Source organism: Pholis gunnellus, assembly GCF_910591455.1.
Source record: "Pholis gunnellus genome assembly, chromosome: 4".
Taxonomy (NCBI): domain Eukaryota; kingdom Metazoa; phylum Chordata; class Actinopteri; order Perciformes; family Pholidae; genus Pholis; species Pholis gunnellus.
Window position 1 is genome coordinate 28,469,626 of NC_136530.1, and position 20,213 is coordinate 28,489,838.

Consider the following 20,213-nt stretch of genomic DNA (forward strand, 5'->3'; position numbering starts at 1 on the left):
AGCGGGGCCTATCACGCCGTCCCTCGTGCTGCACTGGGACTTTCTGACCACGTCATGGTCCATCTGATTCCTGCATACAGGCAGAAACTAAAGCTCTGTAAACCTGTGGTGAGGAAACTCAAGCAGTGGACTAGTGAAGCCATGGAGGATCTTCGGGCGTGTTTAGACTGTACAGACTGGGATGTCTTCAGGACTGCTACCAACAGTCTGGATGAGTACACAGAGGCTGTGACGTCATGTGTTCCATCAAGCACCAGGGTGAGTTACAACAACGACAAACCCTAGTTTACAGCAGAACTCTGACAGCTAAGACGGCAAAAGGATCAGGCATTTAGGAGTGGGGACAAGGACTTGTATAAAGAGTCGAAATACAGGTTTAGTAAGGCAATGATAGATGCTAAACGTCTGTACTCTGAGATACCTGCAACACCAGCTCTCAGCAAGTGACTCTGCTTCTGTCTGGAGAGGTCTCAGACAGATCACCAACTACAAGCCAAAAGCCTCACACTCCATGAATGACCTCCGCCTGGTAGACAAGCTGAACAAGTTCTACTGTAGATTTAAAAAGACAATGGGACAGTCCTGACCCCACCCCCCACGGCTCCATCAACCAGCCCCAGACCACCAGGCCTGTGTTTACAGACCTCTTTAACACCTCCCTGGAGACATGCCACATACCAGCCTGCTTCAAGGCCTCCACCATCATCCCCGTCCCCAAAAAATCACAGGACTTAATGACTACAGGCCCGTCGCCCTGACCTCTGTGGTCATGAAGTCTTTTGAACGCCTTGTCCTGTCCCACCTCAAAATCCTCACTGACCCACTCCTGGACCCCCTGCAGTTCGCCTACAGAGCCAACAAGTTTGTAGACGACGCAGTCAACATGTGTCCATCCTCTGCTCCTCCATCACGGTCTGGTACGCTGCAGCCACTGCCAAGGACAAGGTCAGACTGCAGCGCATCATTCGCTCTGCTGAGAGGGTGATTGGCAGCAATCTGCCGTCCCTCCAGGACTTATTCGCTCCAAGGACCCTGAAGCAAGCAAGAAAGATTGTAGCCGACCCCTCTCACCCTGGACATAAACTGTTCGAGACCCTTCCATCTGGCAGGAGGCTGCGGACCTCACGCCACATGAACAGTTTTTTCAATCTGCTGTTGGGCTTATCAACAAAGCCCGGGACCCCAACTGACTCTGACATCCCCACAATTTCCTACCGGTCACTCCCCTGCACATCCCTTCTCTGTTTCTTTATTTAAACAACACTTTTAACATTACACTTCATCATACTTGTTTATAGTACTGTTATCTGTTTGTTGTGCACTTTATTTTATATTCTATTGTAAATTTCAATGTTTCTATTTCTTGCACTGTGTTGATTGTTTAATGTTATTGTCAACGCTTGCTCATGTACATGTTGTCTTGATAAATTCACACAAACCCTATCATAAACCTTACCTTCTTCTTTCCCCTTACTTAAACAGTGAATCCATATCATTAAGGAAGGAAATGGCCAATAGAAGACAGGCTTTATTTTAACATAGACCAAGAGCTCCCTCTCAGACTACTCTCAGGAGTTATACGCTCACATGAATGTGTTTAGTTTGACCAGAGCATAACATGTTCATGACACGAATATGAGGTGTATGAATATATTAATTACATATAAAACATGTAGAACAATGAATAAAAATAAAAATCCAAGTCTGATTTTTGTACTAAACATAATGCAGTGATCCAGCCACTGCTACAATTTCACACAGCGACTAACAACCTCCGCTCTCATGTTCCATAGCATATCGTTAACTAACGGCCCGTTTATAACTGCTGCAGACGTCAGCTTAACGTCACCCATCTCTCCTCAGAGCGGAGCAGAGGAAACCCTGCTGATTGGGTGTTTTTGTGTCTTTAGCTGAGCTCGACCAGAGAATATTTTGGTTAAAACTGATCTGGGATGCTGTTCTGTCCTCATAGTTGTCTGTGATGTGATGTAATATTGCCCTGGTGTGTTTCATGTGGAGCGAGCACTGCACCAGACTCTTGATTAACAACCTCTTAACAGCTATTGATTGATTGATGTTTGGCCTTGTGTGCCTTGATTCATTTTAACACAGTTAACACACAAGTCATAATTTTGTTTGAATGAAAACTCCTGTTGGAAGAAGGAAATAACTGGTGTAACAGGCAAACCAGCTTTAAAAGTGACACATTTTCTTTTTAAATAAAAAAAATGAAGAATGAATCTGGATCTAATTCCTGCCGATATGCCGGTTCATGTGGATTTTGAAAAGTAAGTGTTGTAATATAACATTTAAAGAAACTTTAAAGTGCTAAATTTGAGAATGAAATTTGGTGTGTTGGTAGGCCCATCTTCCAAAAGGGAAACACTGTAATGTCTATGAAAACTACTATTCTGGCTTAGCACTTGTTTTTTGTTTTTTAATGGATGGGATTACCTGTAAAGTGCTGGTAGATCCCATCACCTCTTTGCTGCTGCCGGTGGTGTGGAATGATGTCACGGTGTCCTGTCTGTCTGGAGGCTTCACACACTCCTCTGACGAAACACAAGAGGCAGAGATTGCACGTCAGAAGAGGAAACCCCCTCCTGTATCGGATTCAAATGAACAAAACAGAAGGCACACGTCGCCACACACACACTGGCTTAGCGCTGCAGCCGAGATGACATGTGCTGACCTTTGATAACAGGTAAGGAGAAAGGAGTGATGTGGCCGTCTCGCTCCCGCTCTAAGATGTGGTGCATGAAGGCAACGTGGTCGCCGTCGGCCAGCGGGACCTCTCTGTCGGTGAGCTCGTGCTCCAGGCTGCTGTGGAAGAGACTCAGCAGGAGCTCGTTGGGCAGACAGGGGGAGCTGTGAATCTGCTCCTCGTTCTCCACTGCTACAGGCAAAAAGGGGGAGACACACGCGTCACCTTACAGTTTCTAAAAGAGTAAATGGTAAAGTAATCCATGACTTTGTTTCTGTATTTCATTGTTAACTTTTAAAGAAAAAAAAACTATGTATATCAAATACATAGTTTTTTTTTGATGACTGTTTTGTATTATTCTCAGTGTCGAGGTGAAGACCAGATGAGTATCGTACCTGTGCCGAATGTGAGGAAGAAGATCTCAACCTGCTGGCACTTAGGGAGTAGGTGGATGAGGTCAAACTGGAAAGGAACCATGTGAATGCTGTCCTCAGAGGCCAGGGCTTCTCCTGCGCGCGCGCCACACACACACACACACACACACACACACACACACACACACACACACACACACACACACACACACACACACACACACACACACACACACACACACACACACACACACACACACACACACACACTTCAGTTTACGAAGGCTTTGCCATTCAAATACAGCGAGCAATACACAGACTTAACATGACACAGATGCACAATTAGGAAGAGCCAGTAGCTGCAAGGGAGAGGCATAACTACGACACAAATATATTGGTACATTGGCAGAAACGTAACTTTCAATTTGAGTTTTCTCAATGTTCTCTATACACGATTAGCTTTGCCGTTGTTTGCTCTGTTAGCTGCTGGCCAGCGGCTCAGCTGTCTCCATGGTGAGAGCCGTGTGGAGGCAACTGATATGCTCTAAATTTTTGTATTGAGCACCATTAACTACTGTTATGCTGCGATTAATAAAAATTCCTGCACAGATCCTTCACATTAAAAGCCTTAAAGGCTCAAAGGCCACAATCCTCCATAAAATAAGATTTTAAAGACATAACATATGATGAGCTTATAAAACAGGTTTTCTTATTGATTATATTACCCTGAAGTAATAAACCCCCACAGTTAAATGCTGCTTACTCATTAATTAATCAGAAATAATAATAGAAATTACAACATAGAATAGTATAACCATTTTACTTTCATATAAGCACATTAAGCTAATGTTACTAATATACTTATGTTCTAAGTTTTTTTACTTTTACTGCTGTAAAAGACCTGAATACTTCCTGCAGCACTGCTAGACACCGTTTAAGAAAGTCCAGTGTCAAGTACCAAATGTACCAAATGTTTTACCGGGGTTTCATACCTCTCACATCCTTGAGACCAGCTGGCAGGGAGCAGACCTGGTCCTTATTCTGACACAGTTGGCTCAAATACTCAAAGGTCATCATGGTGGACATACAGGCCAGGTCCCTTGGAAAGATCTATAACAAAACAGCAGGTCGCTGTCAAACACAACCCAATAGGCCTTAAAATAATTCGTACGCACAGATAAGCTGTCAGTGAACGGAACTGAGAATTAGACCACACCCCCTCCATGTCCCCCCTCAGCTCTATTTCACAGTGAATGAATGTATGGACGGACTACTCACTGCTTGAGGGATCTCCTGGTACTTGAGGCCCTGGAAGTGGCGATGCTGGTCCATGCAGTTCATCACGATGCCGCTCTGCGGCTCCACCCAGCACTCTGTCACAAGGTTGAGCTCCGTGTCCACGTCTAAGGCCTCCACCTCGGTGTCGTTGTCGTCATCAGTGGAGAAGCTGGAGGCCAATGAAAGACAACGGACAGAGGTCTGACAACAGTACTTGGTGCCAGAATTCATGAAGGAGGAGCAAGTATTTAGACCATCCTCAAGTTTAAAACCACAATGTGTAGCAGTGTTGAGGGGTTGAGACCAAGTCAAGACCAAGACCAGTCCGAGTCCTACACTGCACGACACACTTAAGATAAATTGTGGAACATGCAAACCACAGACACTCCTCATATTGATCTGAAACATCCACATTTCCATAAAAACACCTGGGGATTTCTCTTCATTCAATGCTATACACACTGATTCACCACCAGTTTTCACCAAGATTTTACAATTGTGTGTAAAAAAAGTGGTGTTCAGAGTGGCTGTTTCTCCATCTACGGAGGGCTGTGAAGTATGTAATTGGCTGCCGCAGAAGCCCTCAGAGTTCCATCCTAAAATAACGAGTTGTGTGAAGGTGATTACTGCCAGTCTCACCTGTCCTTCGTAGATGTAGAGTGAGGTGGGAACAGGATGTACTGAACGATACAAGAGTGGCTCTCTCTGTCCGTGTCCCCTGACACACCCTGAAAATAGAAAAGAAATTAGTAGTAAGTAGACCAGTAGTAATACCAAATGTAACTGTACATAAACATTCCAGCACTGAAGATGAAGGTGAATTTAGTGACGCCTCACCTTCATTGGCAGCTCGATCACCATGTTAACGATGCCCTCTCCGCTGGCGGCAAAGTGAAAGCCTTCTGAAATGCGGATCCTTCGCGGACACAAAGAGACATTTTCAGGCGACGTGCTCCACAAAGCTGCTTATCTCACATTAAACCAGCACAGCTGCTATGTCTTTACGCATTTAGGAGCCAAATAGCATTGAAACTATGGGGTCAGATCAGTCTCAATAATTGCAAATGCACACAGATAGACTCACAAATGCAAACAGAAAGATTCACAAATGAGCACAGAACAATTCACAAATATATTCGATTTACAAATGCACACAGAAGGATTTACAAATATATTCGATTTACAAATGCACGCAGAACAATTCACAAATACATTCCAATGCACAAATAAATAAATTACGATTTATATAAATGTAAAAAAAAAAATCACAAATATATTTCTGCATTTGTATGTATTTGTGTGTGGATTTGTATGTATTTGTGTGTGGATTTGTATGTATTTGTGTGTGGATCGCACTGCATTCATTTGCAAATCGCTTCACATTCATGTACGGATTTTTGAGACTGTTCTGCCGTCGCTGGATTCACAAATGCGTTTTTTTCAACATAGACCTGTCTGTAGCCAATCAGATGTCAGCCTCATTTTCAACCAATCACATGAGCGCAGCTTCATACATATTCATACATATTGTAGCCGTCTGTGTTCACCCAGAGCTCTACGATACCTCATATCAGTAGAGACCGGACCAAACTATGTGTGTGTAAACCATATGGTACAAACAATGAGGCCACTAGGCTGCTAGCGTAATGCTGCGGTTCACACCAAACACGATTCGCGCCGCGTTAATCGCGCCGCCGTTCTCGCCGGGGGACTATTTGTGTTCATTCGCGTGAATCGGTGAATCGCGCTGGACACGCCGGTGAGGGAGCGCGGCTTATCGCCCTGATAGCCGTTCAACTGTCCGCCGTCAACTGTGGAAAAAATAACCTCTATTTCTGCTTAGTATGTGTTGTGGAAGTCCCAGATATCACGGGGAACCAAACGCCGTCATGTCTGGTTCATAACATAGTCCGGAGGAGCTCCGTGGATTTCATCGAACTGTATTCACTGTGTCTAGCAAGCCACACGTCGGCTGTTTACCATAGCTGTATGAACACAACATAAAGTGATTTGGCTATGATTTAACGGCAATAAACCAACAAAAAGGAACTCCGAAATAACATTTATACACATAGTTTGGTCCGGTCTCTACTGATATGAGGGTGAACACAGACGGCTACAATATGTATGAATATGTATGAAGCTGCGCTCATGTGATTGGTTGAAAATGAGGCTGACATCTGATTGGCTACAGACAGGTCTATGTTGAAAAAAACGCATTTGTGAATCCAGCGACGGCAGAACAGTCTCAAAAATCCGTACATGAATGTGAAGCGATTTGCAAATGAATGCAGTGCGATCCACAAATAAATACATACAAATCCACACACAAATACATACAAATGCAGAAATAATTAAAATTTTAAAAATTTATATAAATCGTAATTTATTTATTTGTGCATTGGAATGTATTTGTGAATTGTTCTGTGTGCATTTGAAAATCGAATATATTTGTGAATTGTTCTGTGCGCATTTGTGAATCTTTCTGTTTGCATTTGTGAGTCTATCTGTGTGCATTTGCAATTATTGAGACTGATCTGATCCCATATGAAACAGCGATAATTCATTGTGATTAGCTGCAGTGATGAAATTAGAAACCTCAGGTCACATTTGCCATCAAACAAATGTTGCTTCCTGGAATTGTTTTGCTCATCTTTCTGAGCAAAATAATGAAATCATTCTTTTAAAACGATTTAAAGAAATGACAGAAAAAGTCAAACGTTTTCTGGACAAAAACTAGAAGAAAAAAACACAAATGAAGTGAACTCACTCGGAGAGCATGGACAGGATGTGAGCGACCGCCTGCATGGCCACGGCTGGTCCTTGGCTGCTCTGCACGGCCCACACCCAGCGATGGTGCAGGAAGTACCGGGACAGAGAGGCCAGGGTGGAGGAGGCCATCCGGTTGGCCGCCATGCTAAGGGGGACGGAGCTGTTGGAGGGCTGAGGGAAGTTCTCCATGTTGAAAATGAAAGGAGTCCTGAAATCCAGCGGCAGCTTCTCGTACCTGCACAGGTTTCACTTCGTTAAAATGTGTCCACTTTTAATTTAGGCATTCTGACACTGCAAGCGAATGCCCTGCTGTAATATGCACTGACCTTATGAGCAGCTTCTCCAGAGGCTTGTTGAGCACCACCACGCAGGGCCTGTCTGACAGCGCCGCTTTGGGGGCGGGGATGGAGGGAGACTTAGACGGCGACGGATGACCCACAATCTTCCTCTTGGTCTTGGGGGTCGCCTCTTTGTTCTGAACACGTTGAGGGAAGCGAAGTTTGAGGATCTGATCTCGCAGCTCGTCAACAATCTGATGGAAGGCACAAATGTCAGGACAGGTTAGCTCAGAAAACATACAGAAACCCGTTTTTCCACAGTCTGTACAAATGTGGCTGGCGCCACCTCACCGTGTTTTCATTGATCGGCTACCTAATTAATGTACCAGCCGGATGAAAGGAAAACTGGAAGCCAAATGACCGGGACGTTTTTTACGTGACACTGCTTTATAAGTGTTTTTAGCGGTTTTAATCTGCAGGTCTGTTTGAACCTCTGCGGTTAAAAACCTTCTGAATGATGAACACTCATTTAACCGGAAGAAGCTGACTGAGATGACGACAACAACTCCCATGATCCTACGCTAACTTCACAACGTCACCGTGCTCCGTCTTTTGTTATTGTTTAGACTGAGACAGAAAATGACATATTGTGTGTTTAACTTCAGTAATACCTGCTGAGTTTTGCATTTATTAACTGTTACCAGAGCTTTCAACTGCATCTCCTCTAACCAATGGTCCTCATCTGCTGAAGACTGTGAAAAAGCTGGTAAATCTCCTTTGAGTTAAGCTTGTTCGTCAAATTTACTGTTGTTACTCCAATCAATACATGGATGTCTACTGCTGTATCATTTTCTGCACTCATCTTTAAAGCTACATTTCCAAACAAGAGCCACTAAATAAGACAATATTCTGCTAAATACAAACAGAATGCAACATGCAATCCAATACAAACTACAACATAACCACACTACTACAAGCTGGAACCTCCTTGACATTATCCTCTTCCCAAAGGCAGAGTCATTGGTTTGGAAGTGTCCCTGGTACTGTGATAACCTTCTGCAAATACCTTGTTTCTGACATGAGCTGGTGTACCAATAGGGAAGCCCAGACGCAGAACCATGCAGGGCGTCTTGGAGATGAGGCGGACCAGGTAGAAGGAGGTGGGAGGCTGGTCCGACGAACTGTGGAGACACAAATCACTTAAACCTGTTATTTCAAGAACTAAATTATTTTTAACAGAAGGCCTAAAGAGATTAGCATTTGACGAATCCATTTAATCATTTTGTTACTCAGATAGATGAAAACATCTGTTTACAAACACGTGCTGTATAATCCAAGTCCTATTTATTCAGTCGTAGACTCACTACTTCCTAAACACATGCATCTTCACTAAATCCTTATTACATTAAACACTTCGGCGTTGCCAGCATGAATTACTTTTCTTTTTTTTTTTATTCTTTGTTCACCATGGAAGTTTTCTTAAAGAATTCAAGGTAACACAAGATAAGTAATTGATATACATTTTGGTGGTAGAGTATTCCTGTAAAGGCTGTGTTTTACCCTGCTGAGAACACAGTTGTGCGGTAAATATTTCCAGTTGAGGAGGATTTACTTTGAGAAAACTGAAGATGCTAAATAATGGCAGAAATATCAGCTACCACCAGCTCCAATCCAAAGCATCCTCTTTGTGTCAGTATCCAGCACATAAAACAACAAAGGTCTCCTCCAGCTCTTGACCCCATGTGGTATTTCTCACCTGTATATGAGTTTGACATAGGAGTATCCCTCCACCAGCACGAAGCTGCTCCAGTCCCTCAGCAGGGATGTGAGGGCAGAGTGGGAGATACGACACTGAATGGTGCTGTAGCGTCCATTGTTTCCAGCTGTGTGCAGGTGTTTGGGGACAGGCCTGGAGGGACAGAATGATGAATGTAATGCGGGACGGACAGACCAGGATGGACAGAGCCAAACAAATATGGCAGATATTAAGGCAAAACGCTGAGTTTTCTCACATGTCATGTTCAAGGAGGATGGCGATGCGATGCATGTGCAGCCATCTCTGCCAGAAGTTGGCATCCATGGAGAGGATGGGCTTCCAATAGCAAGCAAACTGGGACTGAGAGGAGTCTTTGGATCCACTGTGCTGCAGGGACAGGACCTGGACAAAGAGGAGACAATTCAGCCAAAGGAGGCACGCAAACAGAAGAAAGGCTGAGAGGATGCATTGGTTACAGGCATTTGGCCTGACCTGCCCTACACTGTCTTTGAATCAACAGACCATTTCTTTGGTAGACTATGAACTATTTTCTACTGCGGCTTCGAGCTACAGTGTGTAGAATTATACTTTGGTGGTAGTACCAATTCATAATTGACATTGCTTTATTCAACACCAATACACATTTGTTCCCCAAGGTTAGCACGTAAATGCAGGTTTTTGGGTGACAGACTCCGTTCCCATTGCCAGTCGACGAGTATTCCTTTATGTTTTTTGTCACATCCGACGTCACGAATGCGTGGGTGGCCAGTTATGGCTGCATGGATGGAACTACCAGTACACACTCTGAGAACATCACCGCCACTCAGCAACTGCTCCTCAGGCAGACAGCTTGGTGGGTTTAAATTTGTTTTGGCAAGACTGTAGGACATGTTTTGTACGATGACTTTGAGCTGATTGTCTGCATACATCACTGCTTGTTTTTGAGTTTGAATGAAGTGTTTAATGACGCCTTACATTGGTGTCTAGATGGGGAGTTAGCCCATTGTGGGTTGGATTCATTCAATCACACAATACAGTAGTGGTTGTTGCAGACACACCTGGCAGAGATCTACACACTACTGAGGGCACTTTTCTAGTATTTAATATATATTTACTTCTACCTGACACAGCATCGCACTATAAAAAATGTAGAAGTTAGTGGGTGTTAGCGGGTATATTGCCCAGTGGGAACGGGATTATAGTGGCTTTAATGGAAGACAATACAAAATATATAGTTTTCATAACAAAGCTCACAAAAGCAAGCTATAGGTTTAGTTAAATCTGCACTTAGGAGGAGTTCTATTAGACCAGACTGTCTAGGTGTTCTCAACATGGTTAAGAATGATCAATGAAGGTCTGCACAATACCGGAGTAGTGGAGCCGGGGGGGATGTAGAACAACGGAACTCCGTTTTTGGTGCTCTCAGGAATCATGTAGTTCTCAGGTATTGAATTAAATGATTGGAGGTGCACCAACATCTGATCAGTCTGGTTGATGCTGGAAGAACACAGAGCAACACATTATATATAGTACTAAAAGAATTGCAACCAATCTTATTTAATGTTCGACACTACGGTGTCCTTCAGACAGGTGTACCTCTGCAGCGTGTTCCAGAAGCGCCGGATGACGGACGTGCGGTACGGGCTGGTGATGGGTTTCCTCTGGGTGCAGCTGATGTCATGCAGGATATCGTAGCTCCCCTCCATCGTCACCTCCACCCTGGTGGTTCTCTTGGCGGGGTCCAGCGGCCAGGAGGCGGCTGCCAGGTACTCGATGTGCATGTTGTGTTTCCATAACAGCACCAGCTTCACCTCCAGCTGAGTGCCACCTAAAGAAAACAGGACTCGGGTCTAACGGTGCTCTATCTTGATGAGCTACTGTTCAGATTTTGTGAAGAGAGGCGTTTTACCTTTGGTCAGGCTGATCTCTCTGATGGTGTAGCCCTCCCTCAGTCGCACAGACACCACGCTGATTAGATGAGCATGGACTTCCTTCTCGGTGTGCTTCTTCCTCCTCATGACCAGGGCTGGGTTACCGCTGGCTGACACCAGGTGCTCATTGAACAGTTTGTGCTGGGAAACTACAAAACAGGGAAGTAGTTGGTATGTACGCCTATTTATTTTCATCATCATAATCATCATCGTCAATAGCAATACGCCTATGTTGTATTACATTTTAACTCGGAAATTATGTCAGTGGAGCCCACAAGAAAAATACCATAGAGAAGAAAAAAAAAATATATATATAAGTAAAGTTTAGAAATTAATTTAAAATAGACTCCATTGGTGGGATAGTGGCCGTAAAGTTCTATATTCTTCCTTCTATTCAATTAATCTAGATAGGTCACATCTGAAATTAAAAAAACACACCAACAAGTCAAGTTGGAGTTTACATCCATGTCTGTCCCAAATGTCATCATTTTATCATATTTGACATTTGTGTTAAATTGTCAAAATTAGCATATGAATTCTTGACTTACTTATCATTAATGACTATTGTCATCAATGATAACCTAGGAAACAGGTACCAGTATGTTTAAATCAATAAATGCTGTCTGTGTTTTTAGTCTTAGAACTTTTAACTCTTTAAAAGTGTGTTTTCAGTTCATGAAAGTTAATTGAAACATTTTGGTTGCCTAAAAATGACTTGTTCAGCATTCAGTTATACTACTAACAACCAAAAGATGAAGATGGAAAAAAACAAAGAAGGAGATGGACCAAAACCAAAAGATGGAGACAATCAAAAAACAAGTTGGAGACGGCAAAAATGCCAAACTCAAGGCTTCAAAACCGAACGTCGTGGTGACTACATCCACTTCTTACATACAGTATGTTTTGGTGACCGAAGAAGGAACTGAATAGCCCTTATGTTGCGCCCTTCTACCCCTCAACGGGGGCGTAACACCAACACACACTCAATTTCAAGACTTCATAGTATGCATAGCTAGCTGTCTCACCACAGAAGTACTCGGAGTTCATGGACTCGGAGGTGTTGAGGAAGGAGTAGGTTAAGAAGGCCTTGTGGTAGGTGTTCATCTCCTGGCTGTTCAGATCCACGTCAGGACAGTTGGGCAGGTATGATCCAAAGGTGGCTAATGAGATGAACTTCATCAGCTCTACGTTGGGGATGTAGCCAAAGCTGCAGTCATAGGAGTACGCACCGCCAACCTGGAGAGGGACGAGTCAAAGAAGAGCAGTCGGAGGCTTCAGTACAATGTCTCCTTCATCCAGGATCAAGACTGTGGAGTCAATACGTCGACATGCGAAACACTGACAAGTAACAATGTTATAGTCTTTACCTGCACAAAGGAGCAGGCAATGGTTCCACTCCTGAGCTGGTTCAGCAAGGTTTCACACACGGCCACATCAGGAACACTCGTCACTCCATCTGTGATTATGATGATACCTGGAACACACACAAGTTCAAAAACTAATTCTTATTGTGAAGAGTGATGAAGTCACGTGAGGTGCTTCAAATGTGTAAAAGATGACAACAGTGTTCATCACACCAAGATGACCAAGACCCGCAAAAGGCAGACGGAAGGATATGACAGCGTTTCACAACAGGTTGAAGTGCTTTTTTATTATTCTTATCTTTATTATTTTATTTCATTTATTTCTTAGTTCATTTTTAACGTATCCAACTGTCTCACTGAGCTTTCTTCTGTTGTTATTATTGCCTTGTTTTTGCTGCTTTGACTGTCAAAGCACTTTGTGAACTCTGTTTTTAAAGGTGCTATATAAATAAAGTTATTATTATTATTATTATTTGAAGCATATTGAGACTAACACTTCTAGTCATACCACAATCAAAGATGGAAATTTCATGCAAAAATATTTGGGCTTTATGATATAGTGGGCCTGAAAGCTGCAACTTCAGAAAACACAAAAGAAGAAAACAGCTTCAGCAATTTGACAAGAGCAGCATTCTGAAAATAAATGCTGCAAAAGGGGAAAAAACACAACCACATACAGACACATGCACACTGCAAAAAAACTAAAAACAGAAATGCTGCAAGTCACACAACACAATAAAAAATGGTTACATAATAACAAAAAGTAATGAACCCACCCAGTTTGTGATTAGTTACTGAAGTTGAACATCCAGTTCCAAAATGAGGCAACGATGTATATTTCATGATCCAGATTTCATTGCAGATATTTGCTATTATAGCCTATCATTAGCTGTTTGTATTCTGTGTGACTTGCAGCGTGTCTGTATTTGGTCGTGTTTTCTCAATTTTAGCATTTTTTTCTAAATGCTGAAATTGTCTGGTCAAATTATTAATGGAAGTCTTTTCTTCATTTGCTTGTGTTTTCTTAAGCTGCAGTGTGTTGAGCTCTCATGGCCACCAGACTGACATCCCCAAAACATGACACTCTCCAGACCTTCGTTTTGATTGTGTGGGAATTACAAACAGGAGTGGGGACACGGTACATCCTTGTTCAATTCCCTGTGAGTGGGCTTGACTACATGCAGAATTCAATTCAATTTATTTTGTAAAGCCGAAAATCACAAATCTGCCTCAGAGGGCTTTACAGTCTGTACACATACAACATCCTCTGTCCCAAGACCCTCACATTGGAACAGGAAGAACTAACGGGGAGAAACTGCCAAACTGTTACTCCAAAGAGGCTCAGGAAACAAACTGCTGGCAGAAACAACCTTAGAACCCCAAAATGTCAGAGCAACACTCAGAAAGCACAATCAATGACTTTAGACTTTATTGTCCCCAAGGGGGGGTTTGTTTCTCTTGCATTGAGTTCTTGTAGCTTCCTACCTCTCTTGCACAACTCTCTGTTTACTTTAGATTCATGTATATTTGAGTATACTGTATGTAGGTAAGCGTGTGTTGGTATACATGCGTCTTTGTGTAAATATACATTTCATCATAGTTGTGTTGTTTTTGGTGATGCAGGAGTTGCCTGGTTGTTCGAGGGGTTTGGACTCCTTCAAAGTGCTTCTAGGAAACAACCCAGCAACTCAACAAGGGAGGAGTTCCAAACCCCGAAGACCCCCCCTTGATTGAAAAACTAAATGATAACTTTGGGTTCTGAAGGACAAAACTACCTGCGCTGGAGTTTGGGGGCAGCAGCTGAAGGGCCAGGATGCCCTGGCGCACCATGCTGACCAGACCCATATCAGCTGACACCATTGAAATGCCTTGCTTCCTGTGGGGCTGGTCATCCAGGATGTTGCTATGGAGACTGGAGCTCTGGACTGGCTCCACAGACTGAAAAGCACAGGGAAAAAATACATTAATATATATCGTCATCAACACTGGACACTTTGATGACTCTTGACACCAACCAGTCAAACTACTGACATGGCGCATACAAAGGGAGGCAGTCTCTAAATCGTAACTGCAGCCCCCCCACTCCACCCTAATCTTGGAGTACAGATTACAGTACTTGATACAGTCCGTGAGACAGTAGATGGCGTGTGGTGTTCAATGTACGGCTCGAGAAGGTCTTTAAATAAATGATTCCTTGTCGGCAGAATCGATAGCGCTCGTACAGGAAGTCATCATGATGTGATAACGGATCTTGGCGATCTCGAAGAACTCTCTCCCTATAAAACGCTAATCTGACTGATATCGCTTCCTCATCGATGGATCTCTGAGGAAGGGAGCTGACACTTTTTTCCGGGGGAGTGGCAGCTTATCCAGCGGATCTAGCTCAAGCCTGCTCTGGAGCAGGTTCAGGCTTATGGATGTGTTGCTATGGTGATTTTTCCAAACTTGCTTCGAGGAACCGAAAAGCCTCACTTATGTAATCTCATCCTGAAAATGATCTGGCTAACTCAGTTAGCCACGTACGAGGAACAGGGCCCTGGTATGTCAGGCTTTATAACAAAGTTGTTTTCAAATGTTTCTTGAGCTGTGATGCATTAGGACATCAGGATATTAGACAGGCAGCACCAGTCAGCAGCCAGCTAATCAAAGTTTATGGAAGTATAGGTTTGCCTCTGGGGTTATCGGGAGGTCACCTCCCATCAGTGTACAGAACAGTCTGTCAGTATGAATCAGACCCACAACACCTCCAGAAGGCTCCAACCTAAAGACTAAAAGATCCAGTAGATGTATCCCTTAAGACACGTTCCTTCTACCTAAAGGTACCTTGTTATTTCTGAACTCTCTACAAACAACAAAACATTAAAGGATAAGATGGCCATTATTCTGTAGTCTTCTGAATGTCAACAAATCTCCAAAAGGAAACCAACAATGAGCTCTATAACAGTCAGTCTCTTAATACTTTCTGACTTCCCTACTCGGTCTGTGCTCTCTGCTCCAAACCCATTGAAGATTTGCATCTTTAAAAACATCATAAACACTATATTTATATGAAAAATTAAAAAGGCACCTGGCCACTGAAAAAATGACATCTGAAATTATTATTTTTTAAATCAAAAATGACAAACAGAGGCGGATTAATCCACATTTCTCTCGTAAGTATTTGTGGCAGCAGGACGGTGTTTGTAGGATTGAGTCACAATAAACAACACAATGAGAAACATATCAAATACCGCCAGTCCTATGCAATAAGAGTTTAGATACGTTCACAATATTAATATTGATAAGAAATGATTCATATGAAAGTATTTGCTTTTGATGAAAGTTATACACTTTGTTTAAATGAGATCCGTTTCCTTGTCAACATCTTAAAATACAATGTAACTACTGTTGGTGAGTACTTGCCTGTTCGTGCTGCTGATGGAGGACTTCTGCGATGTTGCTCTCCACTGCTCTGAGCTGCTGATAGATGTGATGCAGGAACTCAACCAGGTCCGTTCTATCAAGCTGACAGCCCTGAACCAGAACCTGCAGGGGGAACCAAGGCTGTCAAAAGGACTGCAACAATATCTGGTTCAGGAGCATATGGTTTTCTAACACTAGCACGTTTTCTAGCACTTTTCTAACAGCATAGCGGCCACTTATCATTGCCTTCAAATCCCTGACTGAAGCCATTTAGTTTCAGCGTTCCACTTTGGATAAAACTGAACTTACAAGTATCGACAGCTTAAAAAGATGTGTTGGTGGCTGAGGTCTGTAGGCTGAGAGGTCAGCCTGAGTAATGCCTACAACCTGAAGCTACATCAGATAGATCATCAATTCCATCAAAAAAACTTCATTCGTCTCAAATAACATTTTTGCGCAGAATAATATTATGTTCTATAATAACACTTCTGCATAATGAGTACTTTTACTACATGTTGCTGATAATACTTCTGTACTTTAACTTAAGTAACGTTTTGAATTATTTTTGGACTATGGTATTTTGAGTAACTCTACAATTATTGGTTACACTTACAACAGAGCACACCTCTGACCACACCCTGAGGTCAGAGGTGAAACACCAGACCAGAGAGGACAGAGAACTTCATGTTAATCTTAGATCATTCATTCAAAGGCTCATGAACATCTGGATACAAACATGTGTACATAAAACACCAGTGAATAAAAACAGGATGAACCGCGAGCTACTCTAATGACCTGATGGGATGTGAGGCCAATGATTGACGAATACGCCAAGATGGTGACGAAGATCTTCGGCTTGAATGGTTGATCGGTTCCAGGGACTTTGAAAGGTTGAGCCAGACCAGCCAGACACCTGGACAGGGCATGGAACACCTCGTCGAAAATCATCTCTCCGGTGCTGTCATCCTGCAGAAAGCCAAATAAAACACACCTTAAATACACAACTCAGCAACTTCTCTTCGAGTTTGGTCAGACCGAGGGCATTGCTCTCGAGTTAAGTAACATACGGATATATACGGCAGCTTAAAGCTGGAGCATGACACTCATGATAGACTGACACACAGTTTAAGACTCCATCTACCAGTAGCACACTGTCCACATTAGACCCTGACCAATACTGCATTACCGAGGCGGATCTCATAAAATGATATCAACCTATAAAACATGAACATTCAAATGTGAGAGACACAACATGTCTTCATTCAATGTTTGTGTCAGGCAGCAGAAATAGCTGTCTAATATCTGATAAGATGAAAGTGATCAGTGAGAAGTGTGGGCCAGCATCACTCCTTCTCATGATGATCAAAACTTCAATGGTCAAATAAGTTGAAGTGTCTCCATATCATTCTAACTGCTCGCTGCTCTCTCAGCCTCTCTCTGTGAAGAGCTCAACGAGAGAAGTGAGAGTGAAGCTTCACTTTTTCTGGTGTTATGTGATTCTTCATAATTCCAGGGTTTAACAGTGAAGCATGAGGAACTATAGTTGATGGGTGCTGACAACCAGAGATTGATCTATGTCAGCACTGCAGTCTCATATGAGTGGGTCAAACATAATGCACATTCAGTAGATCCGGGTAACATCTGTCTGCAGGATGAAAGGGCTGCAAGTGTCTTGTGTTTGCAACTAGAGTTGGAGTACACAGACGGTTTACAAAACCACCTAAACCTAATCAGTTCAATCTTCATTCCAAGTGAACATCTGTGCCAAATTTGAAGAAATATCCCCCGTACAGACCACCAGAAAACATAATGCCTCTGTGCACGGCTGTCCCCAGTGCGGAGGGATAAACATACTACCTCAGTCCTCACCTCCATGTGGCCTCGTAGACACAATGCTAGGGAGTTTTAGGGGAGCTACCCCGCCCTGAGTCACTCTGACGTGCAGTGACAGCAGCTCTTTGACTTAAACACTCCACGTAGTAATTGTGACCATATAATGTGTCCACGAAGACTGTGATACCAATGTCATGTGACTCAGTAGTAATGTCGGGGGCGACTGTGGCTGAGTGGAGAGCAGGGCTGTCTTTCAATCACAGGGTTGGTATTTCAAACCCTGGCTCTGGCACCACTAGTTGCAAGTCGATGTGTCCTTGAGCAAGACACTTAACCCCGAAAATTGCTCCCGTAGCTGTGCCTACGGTATGATAGCATCTAAAATGTAAGTCGCTTTGGATAAAAGCGTCAGCTAAATGACTGCAATGTAAAAAAATGACTGTAATGTTACCTCTGAACAGACGTGAAGAGTGTGATACCAATGTCATGTGACTCTCATAGTAATGTTGCCTCTGAACAGACGTGGGATCATGAAGGTCATGAAGGTCTGACAGGATGAGGTGCAAGTTGAAGACCTAAGCCTTAAATTATCTTTACCATAATATTAAAACTCATAACTCGAGCACAAGATGGCAATTACTGAACAGCATCTGGTGTCTCTTAAAATTGCACTGCACTTTGTATACACAAGTATTACAACTGACATAATTGTTTTGCGCCATGACCAATCCAATCCACAGGTGTTAGATACTTTTGTAAGTAGCACATTAAAGATACGATAAAAAGAGATACATTTTTCACCATGAAGAATTTACAGAGCAAAAAAAAAAATGGGTTGATATATTTGTGGTTTGGGGAGGAACACGCCGACCACTTTTCCATCTCATTTGTGACAACCTCGTTCATTCAGGGAACAAGTTAGCTACCAACCACTGGACCGTGTTTAAGTCTTACCACTATCCCTGTGGAGGGGCTGAGGTCCAGCTCGATGATGAAGCGGTACCTACGGGCCAGGAAGGTGGCTCGGGTGGACGGCACCAACATGTAGGGGTACATGGTGGGGGAGAAATCCGTCTGCCATCCTTTCGGCAAGATGCTCAGCAAGTCCAATTCGTTCTCCGAGTTCAGCTGTAAATGACGCGAGAGAGAATGATATATATATAATATATACATAATATATTAGCACTTATACTAATAGTGCTATTTGTATGGCATTAGTGTTTAACACACACAAAAGTTATATCCCAGTGGCATATGCCAATCCTTACTGGCATGTGTCACCGTGCTCCACTGACAGATCTGTTTTTCATTGACAGCTACCATATACAACTAGTACCTTATGCCATAGCATTATACTGGAAGATAAGCAGAGTAGCGCTGTATCTGTAATAGCTTATATCTCCTCCTGCAAGCTTCCTTGTAGGACAACCTTAAAGATGGAGTACTGAGATCGATTTCCAGGTCACGAGCCGGAGAAGCGAGGAGACAAGGAGGCACAAATAGAGAAAAAAGAACGGCCCCTTTAGTCCAAGTGGACGTTTGTGCCAACTTTAAAGAAACTCGCTCAAGGCCTTCACGAGATATCACAAGAATGACCTTAGTGACCTTGACCTTTGAACTCTAACATCGAATCAGACTTATGCATCCAAGAAATTACCTAATTTACACTTTCACTTTCCGATGACACTTGAATCATACTGCTGTTTCTTTTTGGAGAAGATATCTAGGCATCAAATGTGGGTCAACCTGAAGCCTGCGCTCACCTGAATAGTGCTCTTGGTTAATCAAACCACATTATACTCTCTCATCAGCCGTGCTACATATCAGCAGCAGAATACTAATGGTTGCATTCACCACTTCCAACAAGAGTGGCAAACCATTATCCTCTTTGTGCTATTGGGCCTCCATGAGGACAGCAAGAGGAAGTAAGGGGCAGGGTTAACTCACCAGTTCAGGCTTTGATGCTGGCCAGATGACCTGGTTAAGTTTACCAAGGAACCACGCCAGACGCACATTCCTAGAGATCCGATACTCCTCCTTCATCAGCAGATAGATCCGGTCAGCCTCCTCCACCTGCCCATGAGAGACATACAGTACATGTTCAGAGAACGTTGTTGCTCACTGATCTGAATTGCCAAGTGTCTTGATCATGGCTGAAACATAGCGCTTGGTTTAGCCTCAAATTGCTTTTAACACCAAATTCAATTAAAAGATTTGGCAGTTCAAAGTCCATCAAGTTTCCTTGCTTTCAAAGTTAATATGCAAAATTCTGATTTAAGACCTTTGATGGATGTTGGTGTTCACAGTATAGCTACCCCAAAGCCACGACTAGCATTTTCTTCAATCAAATGTCTGCTTTTGTTAAGTCTTCCTGTTATAGACGTTAACCCAAAAGTTCCATATAGACATTAGCATGAAGTGTGTAGCATTTCAAGTTAAGACTTTAATCAAATGTAATGCATTTTAACGGGTTATTTGTACGCGGAGTTCACCGATGGATCTAGCTCATTTACAGAACGTC

The 20,213-nt window shown here is 43.0% G+C and overlaps 1 protein-coding gene across 1 annotated transcript in view; it reads right to left on the minus strand.

The window, feature by feature from the left end:
• szt2 (SZT2 subunit of KICSTOR complex) overlaps positions 1-20,213 on the minus strand; it is a 108,508-nt gene that overhangs the window by 87,731 nt on the left and 564 nt on the right. The window contains exons 2-23 of the mRNA XM_079158648.1: positions 19,640-19,765; positions 18,647-18,820; positions 16,655-16,825; positions 15,860-15,982; positions 14,233-14,395; positions 12,461-12,567; positions 12,119-12,329; positions 11,072-11,242; positions 10,759-10,990; positions 10,530-10,659; positions 9,419-9,564; positions 9,163-9,315; positions 8,473-8,587; positions 7,455-7,660; positions 7,127-7,363; positions 5,194-5,272; positions 4,996-5,084; positions 4,357-4,525; positions 4,071-4,188; positions 3,100-3,213; positions 2,693-2,896; positions 2,455-2,552 (exon numbers count right to left, since the gene is read on the minus strand). Coding sequence (XP_079014774.1) covers positions 2,455-2,552; positions 2,693-2,896; positions 3,100-3,213; positions 4,071-4,188; positions 4,357-4,525; positions 4,996-5,084; positions 5,194-5,272; positions 7,127-7,363; positions 7,455-7,660; positions 8,473-8,587; positions 9,163-9,315; positions 9,419-9,564; positions 10,530-10,659; positions 10,759-10,990; positions 11,072-11,242; positions 12,119-12,329; positions 12,461-12,567; positions 14,233-14,395; positions 15,860-15,982; positions 16,655-16,825; positions 18,647-18,820; positions 19,640-19,765 — 3,336 coding nt within the window. The remainder of the gene's footprint in view (positions 1-2,454; positions 2,553-2,692; positions 2,897-3,099; positions 3,214-4,070; positions 4,189-4,356; positions 4,526-4,995; positions 5,085-5,193; positions 5,273-7,126; positions 7,364-7,454; positions 7,661-8,472; positions 8,588-9,162; positions 9,316-9,418; positions 9,565-10,529; positions 10,660-10,758; positions 10,991-11,071; positions 11,243-12,118; positions 12,330-12,460; positions 12,568-14,232; positions 14,396-15,859; positions 15,983-16,654; positions 16,826-18,646; positions 18,821-19,639; positions 19,766-20,213) is intronic.